Source organism: Mesoplodon bidens (assembly GCF_964165515.1).
Source record: "Mesoplodon bidens genome assembly, chromosome: 2".
Lineage (NCBI taxonomy): Eukaryota > Metazoa > Chordata > Mammalia > Artiodactyla > Ziphiidae > Mesoplodon > Mesoplodon bidens.
In genome coordinates this window covers 170105914-170131493 of record NC_138177.1, presented here as the reverse complement: position 1 = coordinate 170131493, position 25580 = coordinate 170105914, and the positions used below count along the sequence as shown (strand labels likewise).

At 59.3% G+C, this 25580-nt stretch overlaps 1 protein-coding gene across 4 annotated transcripts in view; it reads right to left on the bottom strand.

The window, feature by feature from the left end:
* Positions 1-143: 143 nt before the first annotated feature.
* Positions 144-25580, bottom strand: part of HSPG2 (heparan sulfate proteoglycan 2) — a 102693-nt gene continuing 77256 nt past the window's right edge. For all 4 annotated transcript variants that reach the window (XM_081255806.1, XM_081255807.1, XM_081255808.1 and 1 more), the window contains 46 exons: positions 25420-25561; positions 24847-24998; positions 24534-24669; positions 24285-24436; positions 23004-23139; positions 22716-22867; positions 22215-22353; positions 21971-22122; positions 21229-21364; positions 20960-21111; positions 20621-20759; positions 19862-20013; positions 19500-19647; positions 18333-18484; positions 17770-17911; positions 17289-17440; positions 16758-16899; positions 16491-16631; positions 16027-16161; positions 15593-15774; positions 14897-15092; positions 14467-14646; positions 13896-14156; positions 12277-12481; positions 11638-11735; positions 10942-11208; positions 10088-10197; positions 9738-9885; positions 9539-9655; positions 8763-8874; positions 7846-7990; positions 7662-7761; positions 7409-7518; positions 7176-7284; positions 6507-6605; positions 5897-6118; positions 5362-5606; positions 4846-5017; positions 4629-4751; positions 4486-4542; positions 2663-2738; positions 2502-2580; positions 2305-2375; positions 2022-2105; positions 1510-1613; positions 144-1363 (listed from right to left, as the gene is read on the bottom strand). In XM_081255806.1, the coding sequence (XP_081111932.1) occupies positions 1191-1363; positions 1510-1613; positions 2022-2105; positions 2305-2375; positions 2502-2580; positions 2663-2738; positions 4486-4542; positions 4629-4751; positions 4846-5017; positions 5362-5606; positions 5897-6118; positions 6507-6605; positions 7176-7284; positions 7409-7518; positions 7662-7761; positions 7846-7990; positions 8763-8874; positions 9539-9655; positions 9738-9885; positions 10088-10197; positions 10942-11208; positions 11638-11735; positions 12277-12481; positions 13896-14156; positions 14467-14646; positions 14897-15092; positions 15593-15774; positions 16027-16161; positions 16491-16631; positions 16758-16899; positions 17289-17440; positions 17770-17911; positions 18333-18484; positions 19500-19647; positions 19862-20013; positions 20621-20759; positions 20960-21111; positions 21229-21364; positions 21971-22122; positions 22215-22353; positions 22716-22867; positions 23004-23139; positions 24285-24436; positions 24534-24669; positions 24847-24998; positions 25420-25561 (6597 nt within the window). In that variant the 3' untranslated portion in view covers positions 144-1190. The remainder of the gene's footprint in view (positions 1364-1509; positions 1614-2021; positions 2106-2304; positions 2376-2501; positions 2581-2662; positions 2739-4485; positions 4543-4628; positions 4752-4845; positions 5018-5361; positions 5607-5896; positions 6119-6506; positions 6606-7175; positions 7285-7408; positions 7519-7661; positions 7762-7845; positions 7991-8762; positions 8875-9538; positions 9656-9737; positions 9886-10087; positions 10198-10941; positions 11209-11637; positions 11736-12276; positions 12482-13895; positions 14157-14466; positions 14647-14896; positions 15093-15592; positions 15775-16026; positions 16162-16490; positions 16632-16757; positions 16900-17288; positions 17441-17769; positions 17912-18332; positions 18485-19499; positions 19648-19861; positions 20014-20620; positions 20760-20959; positions 21112-21228; positions 21365-21970; positions 22123-22214; positions 22354-22715; positions 22868-23003; positions 23140-24284; positions 24437-24533; positions 24670-24846; positions 24999-25419; positions 25562-25580) is intronic.

The following is a 25580-nucleotide window of genomic DNA, read 5'->3' as shown; positions in this document are numbered from 1 at the left end:
AAGGGCAGGGAGTAGGGGCCTCGCTCACCTGAAGCTGCCTTGCTTCACTCCCGGACCTCACTTGCCCTGCTCTCTCTGCCCCAACCTGGCCCACCCTCAGGTACCACGAGTCCAGTTGTAGTCAAAGACACAGGAGACAGCCCTGGCGGGGATAGCACCGTTTATTAAGAAAGATCAAGACAAAGACCACAGGAGGGTCCCTTCTAGGACACAGAAGCCAGGCGTCCCGGACCCACATCTGGGGGCTGCTGGTGGGGAGGGCGCTTGCCCCCAGTTGGGCCCTGGGGCTCCCGCAGATGGGGCAGGGCTGTCACGCCCCCTTCCTGTCCCTCCCAGTCATGAGTCCCGGCTCCCCTACCCAAGGCATTGACTCCTTCCGACCACCAGGGCTCTCCTCCCCCCATGCGCCCTGGGCCTTCACTTCCAGATCAGTGGGGGGACGTGGCCTGGTGCAGGCAGGGAGGCACTCTCAGTGCTGGGCTCTGCCTGTAGCAGCTCCTGGTAAGAGTTGGGGTGGGCTTTCCCTTGCAGCCCCTCAGGGCAGGGGCCCTGGGCTAGGTGTGGGGTGGGAGAGATGCAGGCCAGGAAGGCTTGGTGGGAGGGGGGAGGCTGCCAGGGGCCAGTGGCCTGGCTGGCTAGGCGGAGGTGGAGGGGCGCTGGGACATGGGCTGGCAGGGCTGGGGGCTGCCTGCCCAGGGGTGAGCTGCCTTTTGCACCACAGTTAGCACTAAAGAGCTTTCCCAACCCAGAGGAGGGTGGCGAAGGCCACTGCGATGCCCTCTGCTCCGGGTAGCTGGTGAGGCTCCAGGCTGGAAGCCGAGGTTGGCTCCTGTAGAAATGAGGGCTGCCCAAGGGCTGAAGAAATGGGCAGCCCAGCACTACCTTGGGGGGCTCTGTCGGTGGGGGCAGTTCTGAGCCTGCTCAGCCACCGTGCCCGACCCCAAGTCCTGGTGACCCTTTGAGGCATCTGCTCCCATGCAACCCACCCTGCCCAGCAGCCTGTGGCTTTGCCCAGGTGTGTCTGTGTGGGGTGGCGTGCCCACCCTCCAGTCCAGCCCAGGGCAGTAGCAGCAAAGCGTGGCATCGCCTCCGTTTCTTACAAAATATTCATAATAATAATATTAATAATAATATAGTCGACGCTGTGGGGCTGGGGCGCTGCCCGGGAGTCCGTGTGGGGCAGGCAGTGCCTACGAGGGGCAGGGGCGCGTGTTGGCCCCCGCCTGGGCGCGGTGCTGCAGGTCCAGTGGCTGTGGAGGCGGGGTGCCAGGCCGGGCAGAGTGCAGCACCAGGTTCTTGATACAGCCCGTGATGCCCGAGGAGAACCTGCCCCCGGTCAGCACCGCCACGTCGGGGGCTCCACCTGTGGGGAAGGGAGAGGGCGGGGCCTGTCAGCTCCAGGAGGTGGGGGGAGGAAGGCCCCGTGCTCTACCTGTGCTGGAGCCCCGGGCCCTCCCCCACCTGGAGGAGCGGCCCCAGGCCTGCACGAGGCCCGAGCTCAAGACTTACCGACGTAGATGCTGCCCTTGGTGTTGACTGCCATGTTAGGGCCTGGGGACTGGCCGCTGACCAGCTCCTCTCCGTCCACCTGGATGGAACCTCTCCGGCCCTCTCTGCAGTGGAACGGGGTCAGGCCCCTCACCACCGATCCCCCGTCCTCAACCCAGTGAGAGCCCCCTCCCTTTGCTTACAGAGATTCCAGTCAGAGCAGTGTGCCCCCCGCTCCCTGAGTTCTTTCTTGCCCCCTCCCTCCGCTGGATGAGAGATCTGGTCCCACAAACACAACTTCCTAGCACCCCACCCAGGCTTCATCCATCCCCTAGGGTGCTTGTGCGCCCACCCCAAGGAGTTCTGTCCTGCCCTGGAAGTCTGTGCTCCGGCTGGCGGGCTCTCCCCTGACCCTGGCTTCAAGTTCTGTCTTCCCAGAGCTCAATGCCTGCCTCCCTGCGCATGATGGGGGGCGTCCTGTCCCAGTCCAGGACTCTGGGCCCTTCGCCCTAGTGCCCGGGGGGCTCCCTTACCGCAGTGCCATCACCCGATGCCACTCGCCATCGTTGATGGGGTCCTCAGAGACAAGGCGGGCCTCCCCACTGCCCAGCTGGTAGCTGCAGTCACACAGGCCCAAGAGGGTGTGAGCAGGGGGCAGGACTGGAGGGGGTGTGGGACGGTGGTGGTGGTGTGCAGCTGGGTCACTGGGCGCTGCAGCTTCTTGTTGGGGGGACCATGGGGCTGACCGGAGGGGAAGCCACTGAAGGGTAAGGGGGCTGAGGGAAGGGAGAGGAAGGGTCGGGTGCCAGGACCCACCTGAAGACAAGGTGCCCATCCTGAAGCCCAAGACTGATGAAGTCCTTGCCTCGGCCAGACTCTCCCAACTCCTACCAGAGAAGCACAGGGTTCCTGGGGGCTACCGACAGCTGTGGCCTCCTCCTTCCTCTCTCCCAATTTTGTGACCACCAGGGGGCTGGGAACCCTGAGATCCTGGGTGGGACATCCACACTTACCACGCCCTGCCAGAGCAGGAGGCCGCTGGCCGTGCTGGTCTGAACCTCCAGCTCGATGGTCTCGGGCACCTCGGGGAGACTGTGGTGCGGGGGAAGTGGGTGAGAGGGCAGGAGTCCCAGATTCCCGTTCCCCACCCTGGGCCCACAGACTCTCTTCTCACCTCCTGGAGAAGATGCGGCCAGGGAGGGCGAGGAAGCCGTCATCGTAGAAGTAGGCTCCGTACTGCCCGGGGGCATCTGTCGGGGGAGTGGGGGCGATGCTGGGACATCTGCTCACCCGCATGGAGTATCCATCCTGCATCGGTGCCCTTGACCCCCACCTCCACCCCGACCTGTACTACTGCAGGGCTCTGAACCTGCCGTCCCTGGAGACCCAAGGGGGCTGGGGGAAGAATTCAGAGGCCTGTGAACTTGGCTTGGAGAACATTACAGTTCTAGCCTTGCTCACTTCTCCTTGAAGGTTAGCGGTTCCTTTAGTAATGCAGGTAGGCAACACACTGAAGGAGTAGCAGGGCCTGTGACTCAGTCACCAATGGAAGATTTCCTTATTGCATTACAGTTGCTGCAAATATTTCAAAACATTGTTTATGCTTATTGCAATTGTGGTAGCTAACCCTAACCCTAACACTAGATCTTGTATTTAATGCATTAATAAAGATGCAAAAAACTTCAAATATTTTGATAACCTTCTTTCAGAACAATTGATTCCCTTTGAAATCCTATGTATTTCATTCTATGCAGTCAGTAGGGTCCAGGTAGGGTGATCAACCATCTCTATTTGCCGGGTCCTGTCCTGGTTTTACCTCTGGAAGTCCCACATCCCCAGAAGCTCCTCAGTCCTGAGCAAACTGGGGCAGCTGGTCATCTAGGTCAGTGGCACATAAACGGTTCTGAACCTTTGTACTCCCTCCATCTTACAGACGGGAAGACAGGTCCAGGGATGAGTGACTTGCCCAGGAAGTGGGAAGCCTGGATGGCAACCCAGACCTTTCGGCTGCATCGTCCACACTGTGTGTGTGGCTATAACATCCCCAACCCTACCTGGTCAAAGCCATCCCACACCAGTGCTGGCCCCTGAGTCCTGGCAGCTACCAGGGTAGGTGACACTTTGCCACCCTCCACCAACTGATGAAGTTAGCAGCTAACAGTTACCAAGCACCTACTATCTGCTAGTCACCATGCAGGAAGTTTCACATCCAGCTACAAACATAATTTTTAACTGGGTCCTTGTAACAACCCTATGCCTTTGCTATAATATTAACAAAAGCTAACATTCTGTGCCCACTCTGGACCAGACATTGTTCTAAGCATTTAAAGTACATTAAAGAATTTTACTCTCACACAAAATTTTATCCAAAGCCTTGTGGAAGGATGTTACTTCTTTCTATTTTATATGTGAGGAAACTGAGGCACAGAGAGGTTAAGTGAGTCACCCAAGTCACACAGCTAGTAAGTGGTAGAGCTAGGATTTGAACCCAGGTTCTTATCCACTATGCCACTACCTCTCCTATTATATTAGTGATAAATAAGATATGTATCTATAATGCAGTTAGCACAGGGCCTGTAAATGTTCAATAAGTATTCATTTTTACAAATCATTATCATTGCTTTTAAACAGATTGTGGAATCCTTGAGAATGAGGGTCCTGCCTTACGCATCTTCTATTTACTGCTCCCAGGGCAAGGATGGGCACACATACATGTCTGTTGCTGGAATGCATGAATACAGAGGAGGGTACAGAAGTGAAAGTGGTTCAAGGGCCTGCCCAAAGTCACTAGGCAGTGAGCATAGGGCAGGACCCAGCTCTGTGCGGCTGTGCTCTTCTTATTCTGTCTCTCTATGCCCAGGGAGCCTCTCACCTGGGTTGGTTTTGTTCAGAGGCCAGGATGGAGGGGTGGGGTCATTGGAAGAGGGGCTGAGAGACCCAAAGCCTGGGAGGGACAAGCCTGCTCAGCAGCTCTGGCTGGTCACAGCAAGTACGTACCGTTGCCCCCACTGCCTTCAAGATGCCAGTCGGACTCCGCTATGCCATGTGCAGAGCCTGTGGGGAGAGGCAGGGTCCAGTCGGTGGGCTGTGTCAGGCCCCAGCGCCCCAAGGGGGAGGTGGAGAGAAGCTGGGGCAGTTACCTTGTTGGCAGCGAGGGCCAGAGAAGCCAGGGGGACAGAGGCAGCGGGTGCCCTGGCAGGTACCCCCATGCAGACAGGGCTCACGGAGCTGGCAGGGGTTCTCCTCGTGCTCACAGAGGTCTCCTGTGGGCCAGGGGAGAGGCGAGTGGGCATGGGCTGGAGCGGCCACTGACCACCCCCCACCCCTCCCTCCCAGTGCCTGGCCAGGCTCCCTCGCCTTTGAAGCCGTCTGGACACAGGCACTGGAACTCGTATTCGCCGGCAGGCATGCACGTGGCACCACTGAGGCAAGGCTGGCGCTCACACGGGGAGCTGTCGTAGCACTGCCCAACGCCTCGGCTGCCCAGGAAGCTGTAGGTGAGGTCCAGCCGCTTTCCATTCACTGACACCTGTGGGCATAGGGACACTAAGGGACTCGAAGAAGGCAGGAGGCTGAAGTACGGGTGTACCAGCAGAGAGAAGACTGCAGCAGAGGGTAGCTGGGAACCCAGGCTGGAACTTGAGCAGTAACGTGGCTTTCTAGGGTTGGGGGGGAGGACCAAAGTCGAGGGTCTACTGTGTGCCAGGAGCATCCATCAGTGCAGTCCCTCCTCACTACAACCTTCAAAGCAGGTGTAATTATACCCATTTTACAGAGGAGGAAACTGAGGCTCTGATCCCAAGCACCTTGGGCTGGCTGCAGGCGGAGGGAAATCACCCCGCCCTCCCCGCTTGCCGTCTGGAAGTCGCTCACCTCGCCCACGCAGCCGCGGAAGTGAGCGCTCATGTTCGTGGCCAGGGGCAGCTGCAAGGACGGCTCCACACCACCCAGGTAGAGCAGGGTGTGCAGGTTGAGGCCCTGGCTCTTGCCAGGTGAGGAGCGCAGCACAGGGCGCCCGCCGTTCACCCGCAGGCTGCCGTCCTTGTTGAGACGCTCTGCGGATATGCGATGCCAGCGGCCCAGGGCCAGGGGCTCAGAGCTGCGCAGAATGGCCAGCCCTGGGGAGGACGCCGGCAGGGTTGGCACATGGATGGCCCTCTGCCCTGTCCCACCCCCTACAGGAACTTGAGCAGACGGGGAACCTCCTTCAGCCTCCCAGTGTCCCAGAGGAACCCGAGAGGACTAGAGACTTGCTTCAGGTCACACAGAGAGAAGGAACGTGAAGAACAGGGGACTCCGGTTGGTCTGACTTCAGAATTTATTCCTCCCGTCTCCGGGGGTGTGGAGGGCCAAGGCGGGCACGGAGCTTGGTGCCTACAGCTCAACTGCATTTGGTGTCAGTGCTCACCTGACCCCAACTCGTAGCGGAACTCCAGGTGGCCGCCAACCATCGCCAGGGACACGAAATCCTCCACAGGCCCGCTCTTTCCCCCGCTGAACAGCAGGACTCCATCAGGGGCCAGTGGCTTAAACTCAACGTCCAGGCGTAGCTCGTGGTGCGTGTTGGTGAGAGCAGGCAGCGCCAGGTAGGAGTCCGCGCCCGACAGGGAAGGGGTGGTCACAGTCACACCTGCAGCAGCCACAGCTCAGCCAGGGCAGTGGGGATGCCAGAGTCCTGGGAGGGCTCCAACTATGCAGCCTTCCTCTGGGACCCCTGCCCACCCCACTCTCCAGTCCTAGAGGCTCGGGATCAGCTGGGTAATGGCTGCAACAGCCTAGAAGCACCCTGCCCCCAGCACTACAGACCAGGCTGGATCTCCGATTAGATGGGGTTCCCCTTTGGGGCCCTTGTGTACGGGATTCAGGCTGGGCATGAAGCTTGGCCAGGTGACTTTGAGGCCCTCTGGCTCTGGAATAATTTTATCATCCATAGGGCCCGTCTTGGCCTCAGAATGCCCTGCCCAGCTTCTCCCGTCCTTACTGGGACCCCTGGGGGTCTCAGGCCCAGCTCCACTTACCTTCCTCACACTTCATTCCCGAGCGGCCCAGGTGGCAGCGGCAGGTGTAGCCTTGGCCGTCGGGCCGGTTCACACAGGTGGCGTCGGGCCCACAGGCCTCTGGGGGACACGCAGGCCAATGAGGAGGACACTGAGGTGGCCTGGGAGATGGTGGGGTCCTGATGCCAGAACTCTAACTACTGCCTGCCCCCCGGGGGCCTTGGCTACTTAGGGCCGGGACGCCTGGGAGGGCTGCATCGGGTGACCGGGGAGGAGGAATGGATTCGGGCAAGGGTGGGGCCAGAGGAGGCTGGGCAGGGAGAGAGCAAGGGGGGCAGTGAACAAGTGACTCTTTTTTTCTTGAAAGACTGTACCTGGGTGGTGGGTAGGGGGGTGAGTGCCTTGGTAACAGATGGGAAGGTGGTAGGTACCAGGGAGCAGTGACTGGGGCTGGGGGGAGTGTCCGGGTACTGTGACAGGGGATGAGTGCTTGGGTAGCAGAGATGGGAGGCATGGTGGATATTAGGATGGCAGTGATGGAAGTCAGAATCCAGAAAGAGTGGTTAAGTACTCGGGAAAGATGGAGAGAGTGTGGTGAGTCCGGTTAGCAGTTGGGGTGGGTATGACGGGGCAGCAACGGGCAGAGGGAAGAGCCCGGAGTGGCAGTGATGGAGAGGGTGGGTTACACACCTGGGTGGCAGTGCAGGGCCTGCGAGTGCTCACAGCGGCTCCCGGTGAAGCCAGCCGGGCACACACACACATAGCTGCTGCTCTCCGAGTCCTGGCACTGGCCCCCGTTCTGCAAAGCAGCCCCCAGAAGTCAGACCGAGAACACTCTGGTCCTTCCCCACACCCCACCAGGGCCGGCCATGGCTGAGGACAGCGGCCTGGGCGGCCGGGAGGAGTGTGCGGTGTGGGGTTACCTGGCAGGGCCGGTCCCGACAGGTGGGGCAGTGGGAGATGCCGTGCGCCGTAAGGTTGAGGTCGTGGAAGACGATCTCCTCACCCTGGATGCGCAGCTCCCGGACACAGCCTGGGGGGCGGGCAGGCAGGATGAGCCAAGGCAGGGATGCAGGGAGGCCTGCCCAGCTCCAACCCACGCCCTGCAGTGCCCTCCCAGGTGCCCTGCCAGCCAGGTGAGGTCTGGCCAGGGCTGAAGGTGGGGAGGGGGTTCACCTATGAAGCCGCTGCTCAGCCCTGCCTTGGGGATGGCGCCATAGTCGGGGTAGCCACCCAGGTAGAGCTCCTCATTCAGGTCCAGACCCTGGAACTTGCCCTGGACAGGGGGTAAGTCAGGAATGGCAGAGGCTGAGCGGAGGTGGGGAGGGGCTAGGAATAGAGGAACGGGGCTGGGTCTCACCTGGGAGGTGCCGTTGACCGGGGCCAGGCTGCCCACGATCAGGGAGCCCTGGGTGAGGCTGCGCAGCAGGGTCACGGTGTGGAACTGGCCCAGTGCTAGCGGTGTGGGGTGACGGATGGTGGCCATGCCCGAGCCTGCATCAAACCTGCTCCAGGGGGTGGGAGGGAGGGCCAGAGCGGGAGAGAGCGGATACGGGGTTTGTAGGAAGGGCTGGGCAGGGAGCCCAGGCTGGGCAAAAGTGTGGATGCCATTCCCTGCCATCCTGCTCCAGTTCCTGTCCTGCCTTGTGCTCTCGCCCCACCACCACCCCCAGCTCACCCTATCCCTGCCCCTCCCCAGGGGTTCTTCTTCTCCTACACTCTTTCCCTGGGAGCTTATTCAGAGCAGCCCCCGGGGCTCCAAGTGCCCCTGGCTCTAGGCCCTACAGCGTAGCACCTGGCCTCACTGTTCGTCTGAGCACTCCTCCCTCTGAGATGACCTTGTTTCTTTCCTTCTTTGTTTGTGGCTGGTCTTCCCCAACTAGAATATACAGTCCCACAAGGGCCAGAACTTGATTTGTTTTGTTTGTATCAGTGCCTGGCACATAGTAGGTATTCAGCAAAAAACTGTTGAATGAATAAATGAATGAATGAATTCTGGCCTGCAGCAGTCCCACCCTGGAAGGACACACTCAGCATCGCTGAGTATTTCTGCTGCAACTGTGTGCAAGTCTGAGGCTGCTTCCTCCGCCACGTGGCTGGCGCACTGTGCTGACCCCGGCAGCACGGGGGGTCACCGAAGGTAACGGCCACATCTCCTCCTTCTTTCAGAACCTCCGTCGTACAACTCAGCTCAGGGTGGTGTGTGCCTGACGAAAGTCCTGCAATCTAGTGCCCCAGCCCCGCTTCCCCTGTAAACCGGGAGGGCGAGGGTCTCACCGGAACTCGGGCCTCCCGCCCACGAGGCCGAAGGAGATGAAGTCGGGCTGCCTGTTGGCCAGGTTGGTGGGGCTCCCTGGGATCCGCTTCTGCCCGTTGTACAGCAGCATCCCTGGGCGGGCACAGCTGTGTTAGGGCCTCCCGTCCAGCCATGGGCTCCCTGTCTGCCCAGCCCCGGAACGAATGGCCCAAGCTTGTGAGCCTTTCCCCTCGCTAACTGCTGTCCCTCCCTCCAGCACACCCCACACAGCCAGGGCGTCTCACTCTCAGGATGGGGCCCTAAATAGAAGGGGTTTGCTGAGAGCCCCTAGAAAGAAGCTGAATTTGCTTCACTTACACTGTAGGGTCTACCTGAAGGAGGAGAGGGAGGCGGAGACTCACCCGAGTAGAGAAGGAGGCCTGGACAGTGAAAGTCAGAGACCCGTAAGAGGTGGGAGGAGACAGATGAGAGAGAGAGAGAGAGAGAGAGAGGAGGGAAGGGTGAGAGATGGGGAAAAGGAGGAAGGAGCAGAGACAGGAGCAGGGAGATGGGACAAAAGGACTGGGGGTTGCTGCACCAATGGCAGAGGGACCGGGGGAGGCTGGGGTGCAGGTATCACAGAGGAGGGAATGGAGGAGAGGAGGCATGAGAGAACCAGAGGGGGAGGCCCGGCCGGCCTGGAGCCCCTGGGGCAGGGAAGGCTGAGGACTGGGGGCTGCCAGGGCTCATACCCTGATGGCAGTGACTTCGGAGATGCCCAGCCCCAGGCCCCCCAATCAGCTCCTCCCCTGCTCACCGTCGGCTGAGTCGGGCCGGAAGGTGATCTTGATCTCAAACTTCCTGTAGGCATGCTTGATGGTGGGCAGCGGCAGGAATGAGTGGGGGGTCTGCGTGAAGTAGGGCACCACCCGCTCTGTGGGCAGAAAGCGCAGTTCAAGACACCACCCACAAGGTGGCGGGCAGGGTGCTGCCTATCCCGGGGTGTGTGGTCTCACCTGGCACCTGCAGATGGGCAAAGGCTTTGACCTTGCCCTGGCGGTTGGTGGCGGTGCAGACATAGGTGCCTGCGTCCTGGGGCTGGACCGAGGGCAGCAGCAGCATGTTGTTCTCCAGGCGGCTGTCAGGCGGCAGGTTCCCATCCAGCTGCAAACACACTGGCGCTTTGAACCCTGGCCTTGGCCCACACCTCCACGGGGCCTGTCTCCCATCCCTGCCTGGGGCCCACCCTCAGACATGGCGCGCATACTCTGCGCCAAGCCTGGGCCAGCTCCTGGGGGCACCGAGATGGTGAGGACCTGGTCCCTTCCCCTCAGGCACGCCCGCTGGTTTCCTGCCTAGCATTTACCTTGCTCCAGGTGATGTCAGGAGTGGGGTAGCCAGAGACCATGCAGGGGAAGACAGCTGCAGAACCAGTGGGCACACGGACCTCTGGGGGCGTTGAGATCTGCGGCAAGGCTGAGAGGGGAGGAGGAGACACAGGCCATCAACCTGATGACACCAACTGTTTGTAAGCCCAGCCTGTGTCCTGACTCATTTAATCCTCATGCCATCCCTGGAAGGGAGGCACTATGTCCCCATTTCACAGATGAGGAAACTGTGGCCATTCACTCCTGGTTGCACAGGTGGAACCATGCAGAGCCAGGGCTCAGGGACAGGTCCAACTGACTGACTCCATAGACCGAGCCTCTTCAACACACCTGGGTGGAAAATTGTGCAGCCCTCTGGGGACCTGAAAAGGGGGTACTAGGGCAGTGTGGGTAAGTTTGGGGCAAGTCATAGGGCTTGGGGTGAAAAAGAATAGCCTTTGAAGAACACACAGATTGTGTCTGCCTGGCATCATCCATTGTCCATGTTTTACTGTCTTTTACGTCTGTTTTGTGTTTGTGCTGTCTCTGCCATCAGACTGAGCTGTAGGTCTTCCTCATCAGAGCAGGAGCTCCAGCAGGTGAAGACTACTTATCTGATTTCCTCTTGATGCCCCATGGCACAGCTTTTCCCTGCAAGTTCCAGCTGCCCCAGAGGAACACTCACTGCTATCCCCTGCTGCACCTGCTTGTTATGAAACCTGCTCCCTAAATACACCAAATTGAAAATCCCCAAGAGAGCAGGAAGGAGGCGTAGCACAGGTAAGGCAGGAGATGGCGTGAGAGCAGCCCCTGCACGCTCCCCGGCCCCGCAGAGCTCCCTGCCAGCCTTCACCTTGCACGAGCAGCAGCACGTGGGACTGGGTGGTGCCTGCGGCATTGGTGGCGGTGCAGCGGTACTGTCCTGCGTCAGCCAGCTCCACGTGGGCGATTCTGACGATGCCTCCGCTCTGCACGATGCCGGGCCGCAGGCGCCCTCCAACTTTGCTCCATGTCACCTGAGGCTTGGGGTCACCCAGGGCCAGGCACTCGAACTCCACGGCATGGCCGACCACCACGGTCTGCACGGAGGTCCGGATGTTGATGAGCACAGAGGGCAGAGCTGGGGGAGGATGAGGCAGAACAGAGTGAGGCCAGCCTGCTGCAGGCCTGGGCTCGGTGAGGCCGCAGACTGCCCCAGAAAAGGTGAGCACTGGAGCCCGAGGCGTTCAGCATTTCATTCGCTTTTTCGTGCATCCACTCATTAGCACGCTCACTTGTGTGCTCTTTGTTCATTCGTTTTACTCACTTGTGCATCCGCAGTCATTTTCATTGGTTTGTCTGAGCACCCACTCACTCCGCCCATCTCCCTTCTTCCCCCCTCCCTTGCAATATTTGTCAAGCCCCCTCACTCTGTGCTAGACGAAAGCAAGATACAATCAAATACTTCTCTTTATTTGTACACATTTAAGGGGTTTCTTGGGGAATATGGTCCCTGTGCACTTCACCTCTGTCCCCTGCTCTTAGCAGAAGCCTGAAGCCACCGTCCTACCTTGGACAACAAGCTGGGCACTGGCCTGGGCCTGTCCCCATGGTCCATGGGCCTGGCAAATATACGTCCCTTGGCAGCTCTGGTCCAAGTTCTGGATTCTGTAAAGAAAAAAATAATAAGACATCAGTGAATAAAAACAATTGGTGAGAATACTTTGCAACTGTGTGGGAGTTAAAAGTCGTCAAGTATCAGCACACGATGTAAACTTCTAGTCTCCCCAAAACCACGGGAGGTAGGTAGGAAGTCAGGGTGAGTGTCACCACACCCATTTTAGACCAAGACCTTGTGGTCTAGAGTTCCAGATCACACAGTTATCAAGTAGCAGAGCTGAGATCTGGGTCACATGTATATATCTGGCCTCAGAGCTTGTTCTCTTCCCTTTAACAATAATACGAACATGGGCCACTGATTACTGAAGGCCTTCCACATGCTAAGCACTGTGTTAAGTGCTTTAGGTTATCTCATTCTGGTCTCATATAACCCACTGTACCGCTGAGAACACTGAGGCTCAGGGAGGTGAAGTGACTTGCCCAAGGCCATTGTTTTATGCTAAGCCCAGTAGGATAGGTATTCTAACAGCCCCACTGGGTGCCTTGGGCTGGCATGCCCAAGTTCAGTCCTGCCACTGCTCCCACTCACCGGAGCACCCCATCATGCATGCTGTGGCCGGGAGGCAGCTGACCCCCTTCTTTGATCCAGCGGAGTTGAGTGCCCAGTTCGCTGGGCACGACACAGTGGAACTCGACGCTGGCCCCTATGCTCTTGGTCTCCAGCTGAGGCGTGACCTGAACGGTGGGCGTGGATCCTGCTGGGATGGGGGTGGCGGGGAGAGAGCCGGAGGGGCCTGCGGGGACAGGTAAGAGGTTGTGCGTGTGTGTGTGTGTGTGTGTATGTGTGATATCCCCGATGCCCCTCCAGGACCCAGGAAACCCCCACCCTAACATTCAGGGGACGTCCTCCTGTTTGCCTCTCTGACCAGGGAAAAAAGGCCTTTCATTGGCAGATTCATTCATCTGCTCACTCGTGCAGTCATTCAATCAACACAAATAAGAGCCTGTGGAGTGCTGGGCTGTGCTTCCAGAAGCTCCTGGCCTTCGGGAGGGGAGGGCAGCCCAAGGCGAGAGCGGGAGGGGTTGGCCTTGGAAAGATTCAGACACCTGAAGGAAGGACAGCAAAGACTATTCTGGCTCTAGTCTAAAATAGGAGAGGGACTTCCCTGGTGGTGCAGTGGTTAAGAATCCGCCTGCCAAAGCAGGGGACACGGGTTCAGGCCCCGGTCCTGGAAGATCCCACATGCTGCGGAGCAACTAAGCCCGTGCGCCACAACTACTGAAGCCCGTGCGCCTAGAGCCCGTGCTCTGCAACAAGAGAGGCCACCGCAATGAGAAGCCCGTGCACTGTAATGAAGAGTAGCCCCCACTCGCCGCAAATAGAGAAAGCCCGTGCGCAGCAACGAAGACCCAATGCAGCCATACATACATACACACATACATTAATTAATTAATTAAAAATAGGAGGATCCTAACGTCCGGGTGCAGGGGACATATGGGAGGGTGGGTCAAATGCATACTATCACCATTTACCAAGTGCCTACTAGGTGCCACGGGCTCTACATATGTGTCCCTTTCTAAGTCAGCCTGTGTGCTGGCATTGTCCTCTCCACTTTACAGGATGAAGACAGTGAGGCTTGAGGTTCACTGACTTGGCCAAGGTCACACAACTATCAAGTGATCGGGCTGTGCACTGAACCCAGGACCTGGGCTCCCTTCGGTCCAGGCTCTTGAGGAGACCACGGAGATGTGGGATTCTTCGGAGATCCACTGAAACCCTGGGCATCCGGGGGCGGGTGCCGCCCTATCACACATCCATTTTTGTCACCGTCCAGCATTTACGCAGCCCGTTCTGGGTGCTGTGGTGGACAAGCCCGGGGCTGCTGAGATGTTGGGTCCAGGCCCTGCCCTGAGCATCCTCCGTCTGGCAGGCGAGGCAGGCTGGGGTACTCATGTAAACATAGCCTCTGGCAGTATGAGGTCAATGCCAAGGGAGGGATGCAGCAGTGAGAGCTAGGGTTGCTGAGAACACAGTGACTGGGGTCTTCCTGGGGGGAAAGAAGGCATTCCAGATAGGGTAGTGGAGGGGGGTCTTCGTGCCCCAGGTGGGGGTCCCCCGGCACCAGCTGAGGGGTAAGTGAAAGGCTCGGACAAGCGCCTGGAGGAAAGCTGACCCCTTTCTACCCAGCCTGAGCTGGGGCTGCTCACCTCGGACCAGCACCTGGGCGAAGGCCTCAGCTGAGCCCACCTTGTTGGTGACCCGGCAGCGGTAGCGGCCTGAGTCCTCAGGGGCCGCAGGCTCAAAGAGCAGCATCTCATTCCTGGTGGTTGCCCTCCCAGGGAGGCTGCCGCCCACACGGCTCCACTGGAAGGTGAGTGGGGGCGTCCCATGAGCCAGGCACTGGAGCTGCACCGTCTCCCCTGCCTGCACCGAGGCGTGCTCCGGGACTGTGGTGGCATACGGCGGGCCTGGGGTTAGAGACACAGAGGTCAGGGCGGCGAAGAGCAGAGGTCAGGATGGGAGCAGGTGCTGGGCCCTGGCGACTTGCCAAAGGACTAGGGAAGCTGAACGGGGAGCCCAGAGGACTGGGGATGAGGGAAGCCCAGGTCCCAGGAGGGGACGTGGGTTTTAGGTTAGGGCAGGCTCCAGGGCCTGAGGTGCATGTGGCCCTCCAGATAGGTTTCCTGGAGTTCTGTCCAGGGTGTGGCCTGGTTGGGGGGCTCAGACCTCCATGCAGTGCGGAGAGGGTAGCCTGAGGAGGGTGGACGAGGGCCTTACTCTCTACATGCAGGGCGATGGTGGCCTCAGCATGCCCGGCAGGGCTAGTGGCGTTGCAGATGTACTGGCCCGAGTCCTGCTGGGCTACCCGTGGGATGATTAGCGTGTCACCTTCCAGCTGGTGCTGCCACGGCAGCGGGGAGCGCAGCTTGGACCAGTGGATGGTGGGCGTGGGGCTGCCTGTGGAGTGGAGTGGCAGAGGTTGGTGGGCTGCCCCAGGACTGGCTGGCGGTGGGATGGTCAGGAAGGGACCTGGGTCAGCTTGCTCCTTCATGGGGGGCACAAAGTGGGCACCTCAGCCATCACTGGGAGATTGCCAGCAGTAAAGCCCCCTTCCTGAGCATGACATCCTCTTCAGGCCTCTTATGTCTAAATTCAGGCCCCAGGGCCCGCTGCTCTCCCTGCCCCATGTGCCAGCCCCCGTCCACACCTGTGGCTGAGCAGCGCAGGGTGGCCGTGTGTCCAGCTTCCACAGTCAGCTCGGCTTCTTCTACCTGGACCTGGGGGGTCCCTGGGGCCACAGTGCCCGAGTCTACAATTACTTCCACTCGCTTCTGCGCTGTGCCCAGTGCATTCTGAGCTAGGCAGACGTAGACGCCTGCATCTGATGGTTTAGCTGACGAAATCTGGAAGAAGCAAGGATGTTGGTCATGGGGCCACTGAGGGGGAACCTTGGCATCAGCCCTCTGGCTTGCTTTCACCTCTTTCTTCTACCCGTCCCTTTGTTTTTAGCTTTCCTATTTGACTGGCTGCTTGAGGGCTCACACTCAAGATATCCCATTAGTCTATCCATCCACACATCCACCCCCCCATGTACCCGTCCATGCATCCATCATCCATCCATCCATACATACATCTACCCACCTATCCACTCATCCACCCATTTACCCATCCATCCATCCATCTACCCACCCAACCACCCATCCTTCTACCCATTCCTCCTTCCACCTTCCTTCTTTCTTCCTAACCGTCTTCCAATCTAGCCATCACCCACCTATCCCATCCCTCCCTTCCTTCACCAATTCATCACCCGTCTGTCCATCCACCACTCTCTCCTCCAGGCAACTGCTCAAGAACGGGCCCTGACTGGGCCTCAGATCCAGAGATGAGACGCCCCTGACATCACCTGCAGCACCGCGTGGCTGTCCAGGAGCCCAGGTGCCCGCTGCTCCAAGTTGGTGGGGGCACCGATCCGGGTCCAGCGAGCAGAAGAGCGGGGCTCCCCAGCACTGACACACTCCAGGGTGATGGCCTTTCCCACTTTCACCCGCACGGGGCTCTCGGGGAGCACAGACACTGTAGGGGGCCCTGCCCAGAGGAATGACACCACTGATACACATGCAAGGCTCTGCTGGTCACATGCACTGTCACAGCCCCCGTACCAGTAACTGCCAGTGGGCACTAGGCTCCCCACTGCACCCATGTAGAGACTGAGGCTCAGAGAAGGAGAATGCCCAAGAGGGAGGCGGTGGCAGAGGCTGGATCTAAGCCTGCAGGTTCTGAGCTCGGAATCGGGGCTGGAAACATGAAGTCAGAGCCCACGGGGTTGAAGCCCCTCACCGTGCACGCTGAGGTTCACGACACTCTGGGCCACACCATAGGCATTGGAGGCCACGCAGCGGTAGGCACCGTGGTTGCTGGGCCGGGTGCCCACGATGGTGATGATGGAGCCGTTGGGGCTGATGTGGACATTGTCTGCGGGGTTGGCATCAAGGAGGGTGTGGTCAGTGAGGGTGTCCTCCTGCCTTGGCGCTGCCAGTAGGCACACCAGTGCCCCATGGCCCCGACCCCTCCAGTCTGGGTGTATCCAGCTCACAGGGTCACAGATGGTTGATAAACAAGTCCTTGGAGACTCCTGGGTCCAGCCCTCTCACCATCCAGATAGGGACAGCAAGTCCCCAGAGGGGAAGGGCTTTACCCGGGGTCACACAGAAAGTTTGGTGCCATGGTGGTCTCTGCCCAGCCACCAGTGGTGATTCTCGTGCATTCACACCCGCCTCCAGCCCCCCATCCCCCCGGCTCACCCTCCAGCTCCTGGTTCCGGGTCTTCCACTCAAGGCTGATGGGGGCCGCGCCATCATGGATGAGGCACTTGAAGCTGGCATCTTGGCCCTGCCGCACGGTGCTGCTGGGCGGGTCGATAGAGATGACAGGGCTCCTAAGGCCTGGGGGAGGACGGAGGCAGAGGGCTGGGCTCAGCAGGACTGGGTGGGCTCCCCTGCCTCCCCTCCCCCCTCCTCAGCCCCAGTGTCTCCCTGCCTCCCCCGGCCCGTGGCGTCTCCCTCACTCACGGTAGGAGGACCCTGCACTGGGCGGGACAGTGACCGTGAATGAGGCCTCGTGCTCAGGGCCTGAGCTGCCAACCACACGGCACACGTATTCTCCGGAGTCGGCCTGGGAGACGTGGTGGAGCCGCAGCCGGGAGCCGTGGGTCTGTCGGAGTGAGGAGAGGGTGGCTATCGTGCCAGAGCACTCGGGACAGGGCAAGTCCCCAAGCCCGGCTGTGCCAGTGCCCAAGAGTTCTCAGGAGCTCAGGGCTCCAGCTGGTGGAGATGAGGAAGCTTCATTCATAGAATCCTACAAGTCCACTCCATCCCCTTTTCAGAGGAGGATACTGCTGCAGGAAATGATTCAGCAGCAAAGCCAGGAGAAAAACCCAGGTCTCTCAATTCCCAGGCTGCTGAACTCCTCCCCGCAAAGTATTTTATCTCCTGGGGTCCCCAAGCATGCCAGGGTTTGTGTGAAGAAGGTTTGAGATGCAGAAGGCAACTGCAGGTCAAAACTTGCCTGCCCTGAATCCTCCCCACCTCTGGCCCCTGTACCTGGTGCCGGGCGGGGAGGCTGCCCCCACGCTTATACCACGTGACCTGGGCATGTGCCTGCCCGGGTACCACACAGTTCAGGTCCAGGGTTTGTCCTTCGGCCACATGGGAGGAGGAGGCCTCGATGTGGATGGGCTGGGCCAGTCCTGGGGCTGTGGGCACAATGGGTGGGTGAGAAAGGGGCGGCCCCGGGGGTGCAGGCAGAGACCTGAGGTGGTGGCACCAAGTGCCAGCTGGCCCTCCTGGAGGTGCAGTGGCTTGAGAGTGACTGACATGGCTGAGCACCATTGACCTAAGAGGGGTCTCTGTCCCCTGGGGGCCGAGATGCCCTGGTGAGACCTTGGTTCCCAGTGGTTGGGGGAGGGGCTGGAGGACCTTCCTGGAGCTGAGGGCTAGAGCCCTGCTGGACAGCAGGGGGAGCAAGGCCGGGCAGGGGCCCCCAAGCCTGTGCCCAGAACCGCCCGCCGCTCCTGTCACTCACCAGGAATGGGGCCTGGGCTGGAGGCCTCGATTGTGACCAGGACAGAAGCCTCCAGAGTGCCTGAGCTGCTGGCCACTCGACAGGAGTACTCGCCAGAGTCGGCAGGGGACACCTGGTTCAGCCTCAGCAGGGGGCCATGGACCTGGCCAGGGTGGGGTGAGAGTGGGGAGAGTGAGCCGGGGGGCTGGTGGCCAAGGCCGTCAGACGTCCCAGCCCTCGCATACCTGTACCCCAGGGCTGTCATGTACCATTACGGGTGCTGCCTCCTGCCAAAGGTGACCCCCTTTGACATTAGACGTTGGGGGGTATGTTTACTATTATGCTATTCCTGGCAGGAGAAAGTCCAGTGTCTTGAATAAGAGGCGTCCTTTTCTAATTTGCACCAAGGTGCTGGGCAGCCAGTGACGGCCCTACCATGCCCAGCCTGTTCTTAAACTCCTGGGTCCCAGTGATCTCCTGCTGCCATTTTCCTGAAGCCCCAGATGTTGGGGCCACCTTCCCTCCCGGGCAGAGGACGGGGTGGGGTGGGAATGCCCACATCCTGCTTTCTCCAGGCTCCATACCTGGTGCCGGGCGGGAAGGCTGCCCCCGCGCCTGTGCCATGTGACCTGGGCGTGGGTCTGGCCAGGCACCACGCATTTCAGATCCAGGGTCTGCCCTTCGGCCACGTGGGAGGAGGAGGTCTCAATGAGGATGGGTGGGGCTCTGCCCGGGGCTGAGGCACAGGAAGAAGTCAGTGAGCTGGGACTCCCTGTGTCCTCAGCCCCTGCCCCTGGGTGCCCAGATGGTCAGGCCAGAGGCCACAGGGAGACGGCCTTGATTCCCCCCTTCCCATTCCCCTGAAGCCTGGAGCAGCTGGGCTAGCCTGGCGCCTCATTCTCCCAGCCCAGCCCCAGACAATGGTCCCACCATCTCCTGTGCTCCCGGCACCACTGGCGGCCAGGGCTCAGGGCCAGGCAGCTCCACACAGATCACTAACGTTTCCCAGACTTGAGTAGTATGGGGCTAAGAACCCAGACTCTGGGGCCAGACTGCCTGGGTTCAAAACCCAGCCCTGCCATTTATTAGCTGTGTGACCTTGGGAAAGCTACTTCACCTCTCCATGCCTCAGTTTCCCCAACTGTAAAACAGACAGAACAATCACACCTACTTCAAAGGGTTATTGTGACGGTGAAATGAGTTATAATATGTGTAAAAATACCAGGGCCCAGCACCTGGTAAGTGCATATCACGTTCATTACTTAGCAATTCAGGCACTCTTATCATGATGTCTGCTATGGCCATGTGCTCCCTGTGCTATTAATTCCTTTACACTTTCGTTTCAATTGATTCACTTAAGAAAACCCTTAAACACACAGCCCCATCATAGGCAATGATTTCCATGCAATCATGACAGGTTTGACATGTTGATGTTTTTTCCCTAACATTATCACTATTAATATAAAAAAAAGTTCAATCAGGGCACCAGCTAAAATCACCCTCTCAGATCCCAGAGGTGCAATTCCAGCCTCTACTAGCCCCACTTTACAGATGAGGAAAGTGACACACCAAGAGGAATCCCTCATGTAACATTTCAGAGTGTGGACAGAGGAGCCGGGACTCAAGCCCACACAAGCCAGACTCCAAAGCCCATGCTCTTGGGCCCTCGGGATGAAGCCCACTTGATCTGGCTCTCGAGCCCTCCTTTCTTCCCTCCTCCTGCTTCCCAGCCCCACTGTAGGGATCCTCACCAGGGACGAGAACAGTGCCAGAGCCAGAGGCCTCGATGGTGACCAGGACTGAGGTCTCCAGGGGGCCAGAGCTGCTCACCACGCGGCACACGTACTCGCCCGAGTCAGCCGGGGATACCTGGTGCAGCCGCAGCCGTGAGCCGTGGGCCTGCGCAGGGACAGGATGGGAGAGGAGCAGAATGAGATGGCACTTGGAATCCTTGAAGGCTGGGGCCGGGGTCCAACCTCGGACGCAGGCAGGCACTGCACCGCACAGGGGATCCCAGGCCCTCCTTCCCGGGCAGAGCTTGGGGGACAGGCCCCTAGCCAGGGCCCACACATCCAGCAGCCCTCCCATTATGTCCTACCCCCAACTCCCATACCTGGTGGTGAGTGGGGAGGCTGCCCCCGCGCTTGTACCATGTGACCTGGGCATGGGCCTGTCCAGGGACCACGCAGTTCAGATCCAGGGTCTGCCCTTCGGCCACGTGTGAAGATGATGACTCGATTCTGATGGGCGTGGCCCCGCCAGGGACTGGGCGCACAGAAAGAGCAAGTCGGGGCTTTGGTCATGGTCAGATTTGGGAACAACTGGGTTGGTGGGAGCCTCAGCTGTAGAAGCCTCCACCCTCCCAAGGTAGTAAGAATAGCTAACACTTATTAAGCACTTACAGTATGCCAGGCACTGTTCTAAGTACTTTACATGCATTAACTCACTTAGTCCTCACAAAATTCACATACTTTCTGCGACGATGGAAATGTTCTATTATCCGCACTCTTCAGTGCAGTGGCAGCCAGCTATGTGCGGCTACTGAGCACTTTGTTTTTGAAATGTGAATTTAGAATTTTAACTAATTTTAATGACCCTGCATGGCTAGTGGCCACTGTATCGGACAGCTCTCTGAGGATGGAATGATCGACATCCCCACTTCACTGATGAGGGTACGGAAGCTGAGAGGGGGGAGTCACTCCCTCAAGGTCCCTAGTGGTGCAGGCAGGATGTGAACCCCGGCATCCTTCTGCTGAGCCCTCGTCCTGGACCACCACCCTCCTCTGAGGGCTCTGACTACAGGGCCTTTCTTCCCCGGGAAACACTGGTACCTGCGTCTCCCAGTTCCTTCCTGGGTCTTCATCGGACTCACCAGAGGGGCTGCCGGTGCTGGGGGAGACTGAGACCACGATGGAGGCCTCCTGGGCATCGATGTTGTTGTTAGCCCGGCACACGTACTCGCCTGAATCCGCCACGGACATCTGGTGCAGCCGCAGACGGGAGCCGTGGGCCTAGGGGTGTGGATAAGGAGGGAGGGAGTCGAGGGGCTGAGGGGTCACCGGCTGGCTCAGGCCTCCTCCATCAGACTGGCTGAGGCTACCCTCTGTCTACCCAGGGCAGGAGGGAGGACTGCCAGCTAATGCTTCATGTTCTTTGCCCATGGGGGGCTGTACCTGAACTGCCCACCCCACTGCCAGGCTCTACTCTGTACCTGGTGTCGAGTGGGAAGGCTGCCCCCACGCTTGTACCACGTGATGGTGGCCTGGGGCTGCCCGGCGACCATGCAGTTCAGATCCAAGGTCTGCCCTTCAACCACCGTGGGGGACGAGGACTCGATCCTGATTGGTGGGGAGACACTGGGCACTGGGGACAGAGAGGAATGCACCACATGGCCGGAGTCAGACAACAGTGACGGTGCCAGGCACCTCGCTGCCTCCCCTGCACCCGCTTGCCTAGACCCCCTGCCCTAGGAGTTCTCACTGTGGGAGGAGCCGCTGCCCTGGATGGTGACGATGAGCGAGGTCTCCTGGGAGCCGGCACCATTGCTGACGTGGCACACGTACTCGCCCGAGTCCGCGGGCGTCACCTGGGGGATCCGCAGCCGGGAGCCCACGATCTGAGGGGGAGCAGGTGTCAGGGGGGTGCGGGCAGCACCTTCATGTCTTAGGTGCTGCTGCTGCTGCTTCCCCTGGACTCCGGGAGCCTCACTGCCTTGTCGGGGGTAGCCTCCACCCTGGCCTCCTTCAGAACTCCCTTGGTGGCCTTCCTGAGGCTCTGGGCTGGGTGGACAGTGTCTCCAGCCTTTGGACTATTCTCACCCGTCACCCCTGCAGAAAGCCCATTGAGGCCCTCCCCGGTGACGCCCGTTATGGCGCTGTCACATGGCATGTCTGCCTCGCCCTTTAGCCTGTGAGCTCCCTGAGGGCAGGCAGTGGTCTCATTCCATTTGACTCCTTAGTGCCAGGACCAGGACTTGGCCTGGAGCAGGTTCTCAGGGAAATGTAGTGAGTGAGTGAAGCAAAGAATGTTATGTACAGGATCCAGTTGAGGTCAGTGGGACTTATCTCCATATCCTCAGCACTGGTCCAGGGCCTGTCCAGCAAGAACACTCAATGTTTGTTGAATGACTGAATGAGCACAGACGGGCTGTTGACAGCTCTTCCTGATTCCCGTCAGGGCTGGTGACCCCAGCTTTTGCCCTCCCTGCCTGCTGGTTCCATACCTGGTGCCGGCTGGGTAGGCTGCCCCCACGCTTATACCAGGTGATGGTGTGGGGGGCTTGACTGGCCACCAGGCAGTTGAGGTCCAGTGTATGTCCATTGGCCAGGGAGGCTGAGGACGACTCAATGCGGACGGGGTACACCACGCTCTGGGCTGGGAGGGTGAAATGGAAGGCAGGGTGTGGGAGCCACTGAGGGTGGATGGGGCCCTCCCAGCCCATTTGTTATGACCCCTGAGACACTCACAGCGGGAGGGGCCGAGGCGCTGCTGGATGGTGACGAGGACGGAGGCTTCCTGGGTGCCCGAGCTGCTGACCACGCGGCACACGTACTCCCCAGAGTCAGCTGGAGTCACCTGGGGCAGCCGCAGCCTCGAGCCGTGTACCTGGGAGGGGAGGCAGGTTCACAGCCAGGCTCCCACCCCCTCCCCTGGTCCCTATCCCAGCCAGACCCGGCCAGATGAAGCTTTAGGGAAGCTCTTCCAGGGAGAACCACCATTCATGACCCTTCAATTCCCTTGCCCGAGGTTTGGGACTGGGTCCAGTGGGAAGAAGTGGGGGACCGGCATTTGCCACTTATGGGGCAGGTGAGGTAGACAGTGTGAGCCCATTTGGCAGATGAGGACACTGAGGATCAGGGAAGTCAAAGGACTGGCCAGGCAAGTGGCAAAGCAGTATCCAAACTCAAAGCTCCTTACTCCGCAGTCTCGAGGGTCCTTCAGGCCCCCCTTAGCACCCCACCTCCTACCTGGTGCCGGGCAGGGAGGCTGCTCCCGCGCTTGTGCCATGTGACCTGGGCGTGGGCCTGCCCAGAAACCAGGCAGTTCAGATCCAAGGTCTGCCCTTCAGCCACGTGTGAGGAGGACGACTCGATCCGGACTGGAGGGGTGACCCCCAGCGCTGGGGACAGAGGGCAGAGGGTCAATCCCTAGCTGGGAGGAGAGGGGGAGGGGAGGGTGTGAGTGAAGGTAGGGACTGCTGGTCTTTGGGGTCCTGTCACTGCTGGAGTGGGAAGCCTCCCCCCAGCACCACTCACCAGGCACAGAGTCTGCAGACTCAATGGTGACCAGGACGGAGGCTTCCAGGGGCACTGAGCCGCCTACCACACGGCACACATACTCGCCCGAGTCGGCTGGGGACACCTGGTAGAGTCTCAGCAGTGAGCCATGGGTCTGGCCAGAAGGAAGGTGAGGTCAGAAGGGGCCCTCTTAGGACCCTCGCGCCTGTAACCTGCTGCCCTGCCGCACTCTGAGCCTGAGAACTGGCTTTTAGTTCTGTCCTGCTCAGGGGTGAAGCGGGTGTCTCGTCCCAGGAGTGAGGGGTGGCCCGGAGGAGCCATGGGGAACTGGGCAATCACTGATACCACACTCCATCAATTCTTACACACTTAAAAAAAAAAAATAGGATGGAGAAGATAACCTGCATATTATTTTTATTTTATTTTTTATTATTATTATTTTGGCCACAGCGTGCGGCCTGCGGGATCCCAGCTACCCAACCAGGGACCGAACCCGGGCCCTTGGCAGTGAAAGCATGGAGTCCTAACCACTGGACGGCCAGGGAATTCCCTAGACATACTTTTTAAAGTCTCTGAAATCAAGATGCATCTCACAGTGAATTACAATTACAAATGGCAGTTGTTGTTTTTTTTTCTCCTTAGAGGTACATAAAATAATGGTGCATCTTGCAATCAGTGGCATCCTAAATTCTATAAAATATATCAATAATAAGTTAATGATGGTACTTCCCTGGTGGTCCAGTGATTAAGACTCCGTGCTCCCAATGCAGGGAGCCCGGGTTTGATCCCTGGTCAGGGAACTAGATCCTGCATGCCACAGCTAAGATCCCGCATGCCGCAACTAAAGATCCTGCACACCGCAACTAAGACCCAGCGCAGCCAAATGAATAAATAAATAAATATTTTTAAAAAATAGCTAATGATATGACAATAGTAACAGCTCACAGCACTTTCCATGAGCCAGAGCTCTGAGCACTTTGCATATAAATTAATTCATTTCATCCTTAAGATAATTCTGTAAGGGAGGTACTATTATTACCATTTTACAGATGCTGAAAATATGGTACAGGGAGATTAAGTAATTCGCTGAAGGTCACAAGCAAGGAAGTGGTGGGAGCAGCAGCCACACCTAGGCTGGCTGGTCCTAGAGGCTGGGACCATTGCCCCACACACCTGTGCAGTGGGGTCCTAGGCCTCCCCGTCTCAGAGGAGCCTCCAACCCACCCTACCCTTGACCTCCACTCCCCAGTGGCCTCCCTCTTGTTCCCTTCTTGGCCTGTCCATCCTCCGGTCCTGTACCTGGTGCCGGGCGGGAAGGCTGCCTCCGCGCTTGTGCCATGTGACCTGGGCGTGGGCCTGCCTGGGCACCACGCAGTTCAGATCCAGGGTCTGCCCTTCGGCCACATGAGAGGAGGAGGGTTCAATGCGGATGGACTGGGTGCCACCAGGAGCTGGGGGAGAAGACGGTCACTGGTCAGTCCAGTTCTCTGCAGCTTCCCCCGCCTTTCCCCTTTCTCTGTCCAAGCGCAGCCTGGAGGTCCCACTCACGGTAGGCGAAGTTGGCTCCCTGGGTCCTGGTTACCGTGACTGTGATGGAGGCCTCCACACCATTGCTGGCCCGGCAAACATACTCGCCTGCGTCAGCTGGTGAGGCCTGGAAGATGTACAGGCGGGAGCCGCGGACCTGGACAGCCATGGGCAGGGGTGTGAGGGGGGTGCTTCTCAGAGCTCAGCAGGTACCCCCTACCCTGTTCCTCTGAGCTGGGAACTGACAGCCCCTCAGCTCAGAGGCTGCCCCCGCCGACCCACTGTCCACAGCTTGGCCTGGCTGGCCCCCTCCTGCCTTTCTGCCGCTGTGTACCTGGTGCCGGGCGGGGAGGCTGCCTCCACGTTTGTACCACGTGACCGGGGCATGGGCCTGCCCAGGCACCACACAGCTCAGATCCAGGGTCTGCCCCTCGGCCACCGTGGGGGATGAGGATTCGATCCTGACAGGCGGGACGGGCCCTGGGGCTGTGGGGAAAGGGGCGAGGGTAGCAGATGTTCCCCAGAAGAGAAGGAAAGGACTGTTCCCCCTGGAGCCAGCTCAGCCTGTGGGTTCAGTGGCCTGGGCTTGAGGTCCTCGGCTGAGCAACCCTGAGGGGAGGGCTGGGGCAGGAGCCAAGCCTTGCAGAGGGAGTGAGGAAGTGGGAGAGATGAGGATAACTGAGGCAGGAGCAAAACCATGAGTGATGTGGCCAGAGAGAACAGTGATGGGAAGACGGCAGGTTACTCAGAGAAGTGGAGTCCTCCTGGGCCGGCCCTGTAACCAGCCCCAAGGTGGGCTTCCTGCCCTCCCCTTCCCCGCGTCAGCAACGGGAGTCACTAGGGCCTCGGCACCTGGGAAGGCTCTCAGCGCCCCCACCAGCTTGCCCTGTCACTGGCAGTCACTCACCGGGGATGGAGCCAGTGCCGGCGGCCTCGATGGTGACTAGGACGGAGGTCTCGAGGGGCCCAGAGCCGAGGACTACGCGGCACACGTACTCGCCTGAGTCTGCTGGGGACACCTGGTTCAGCCGCAGCAGTGAGCCGTGGGTCTGAGCGCAAATAGGGAGG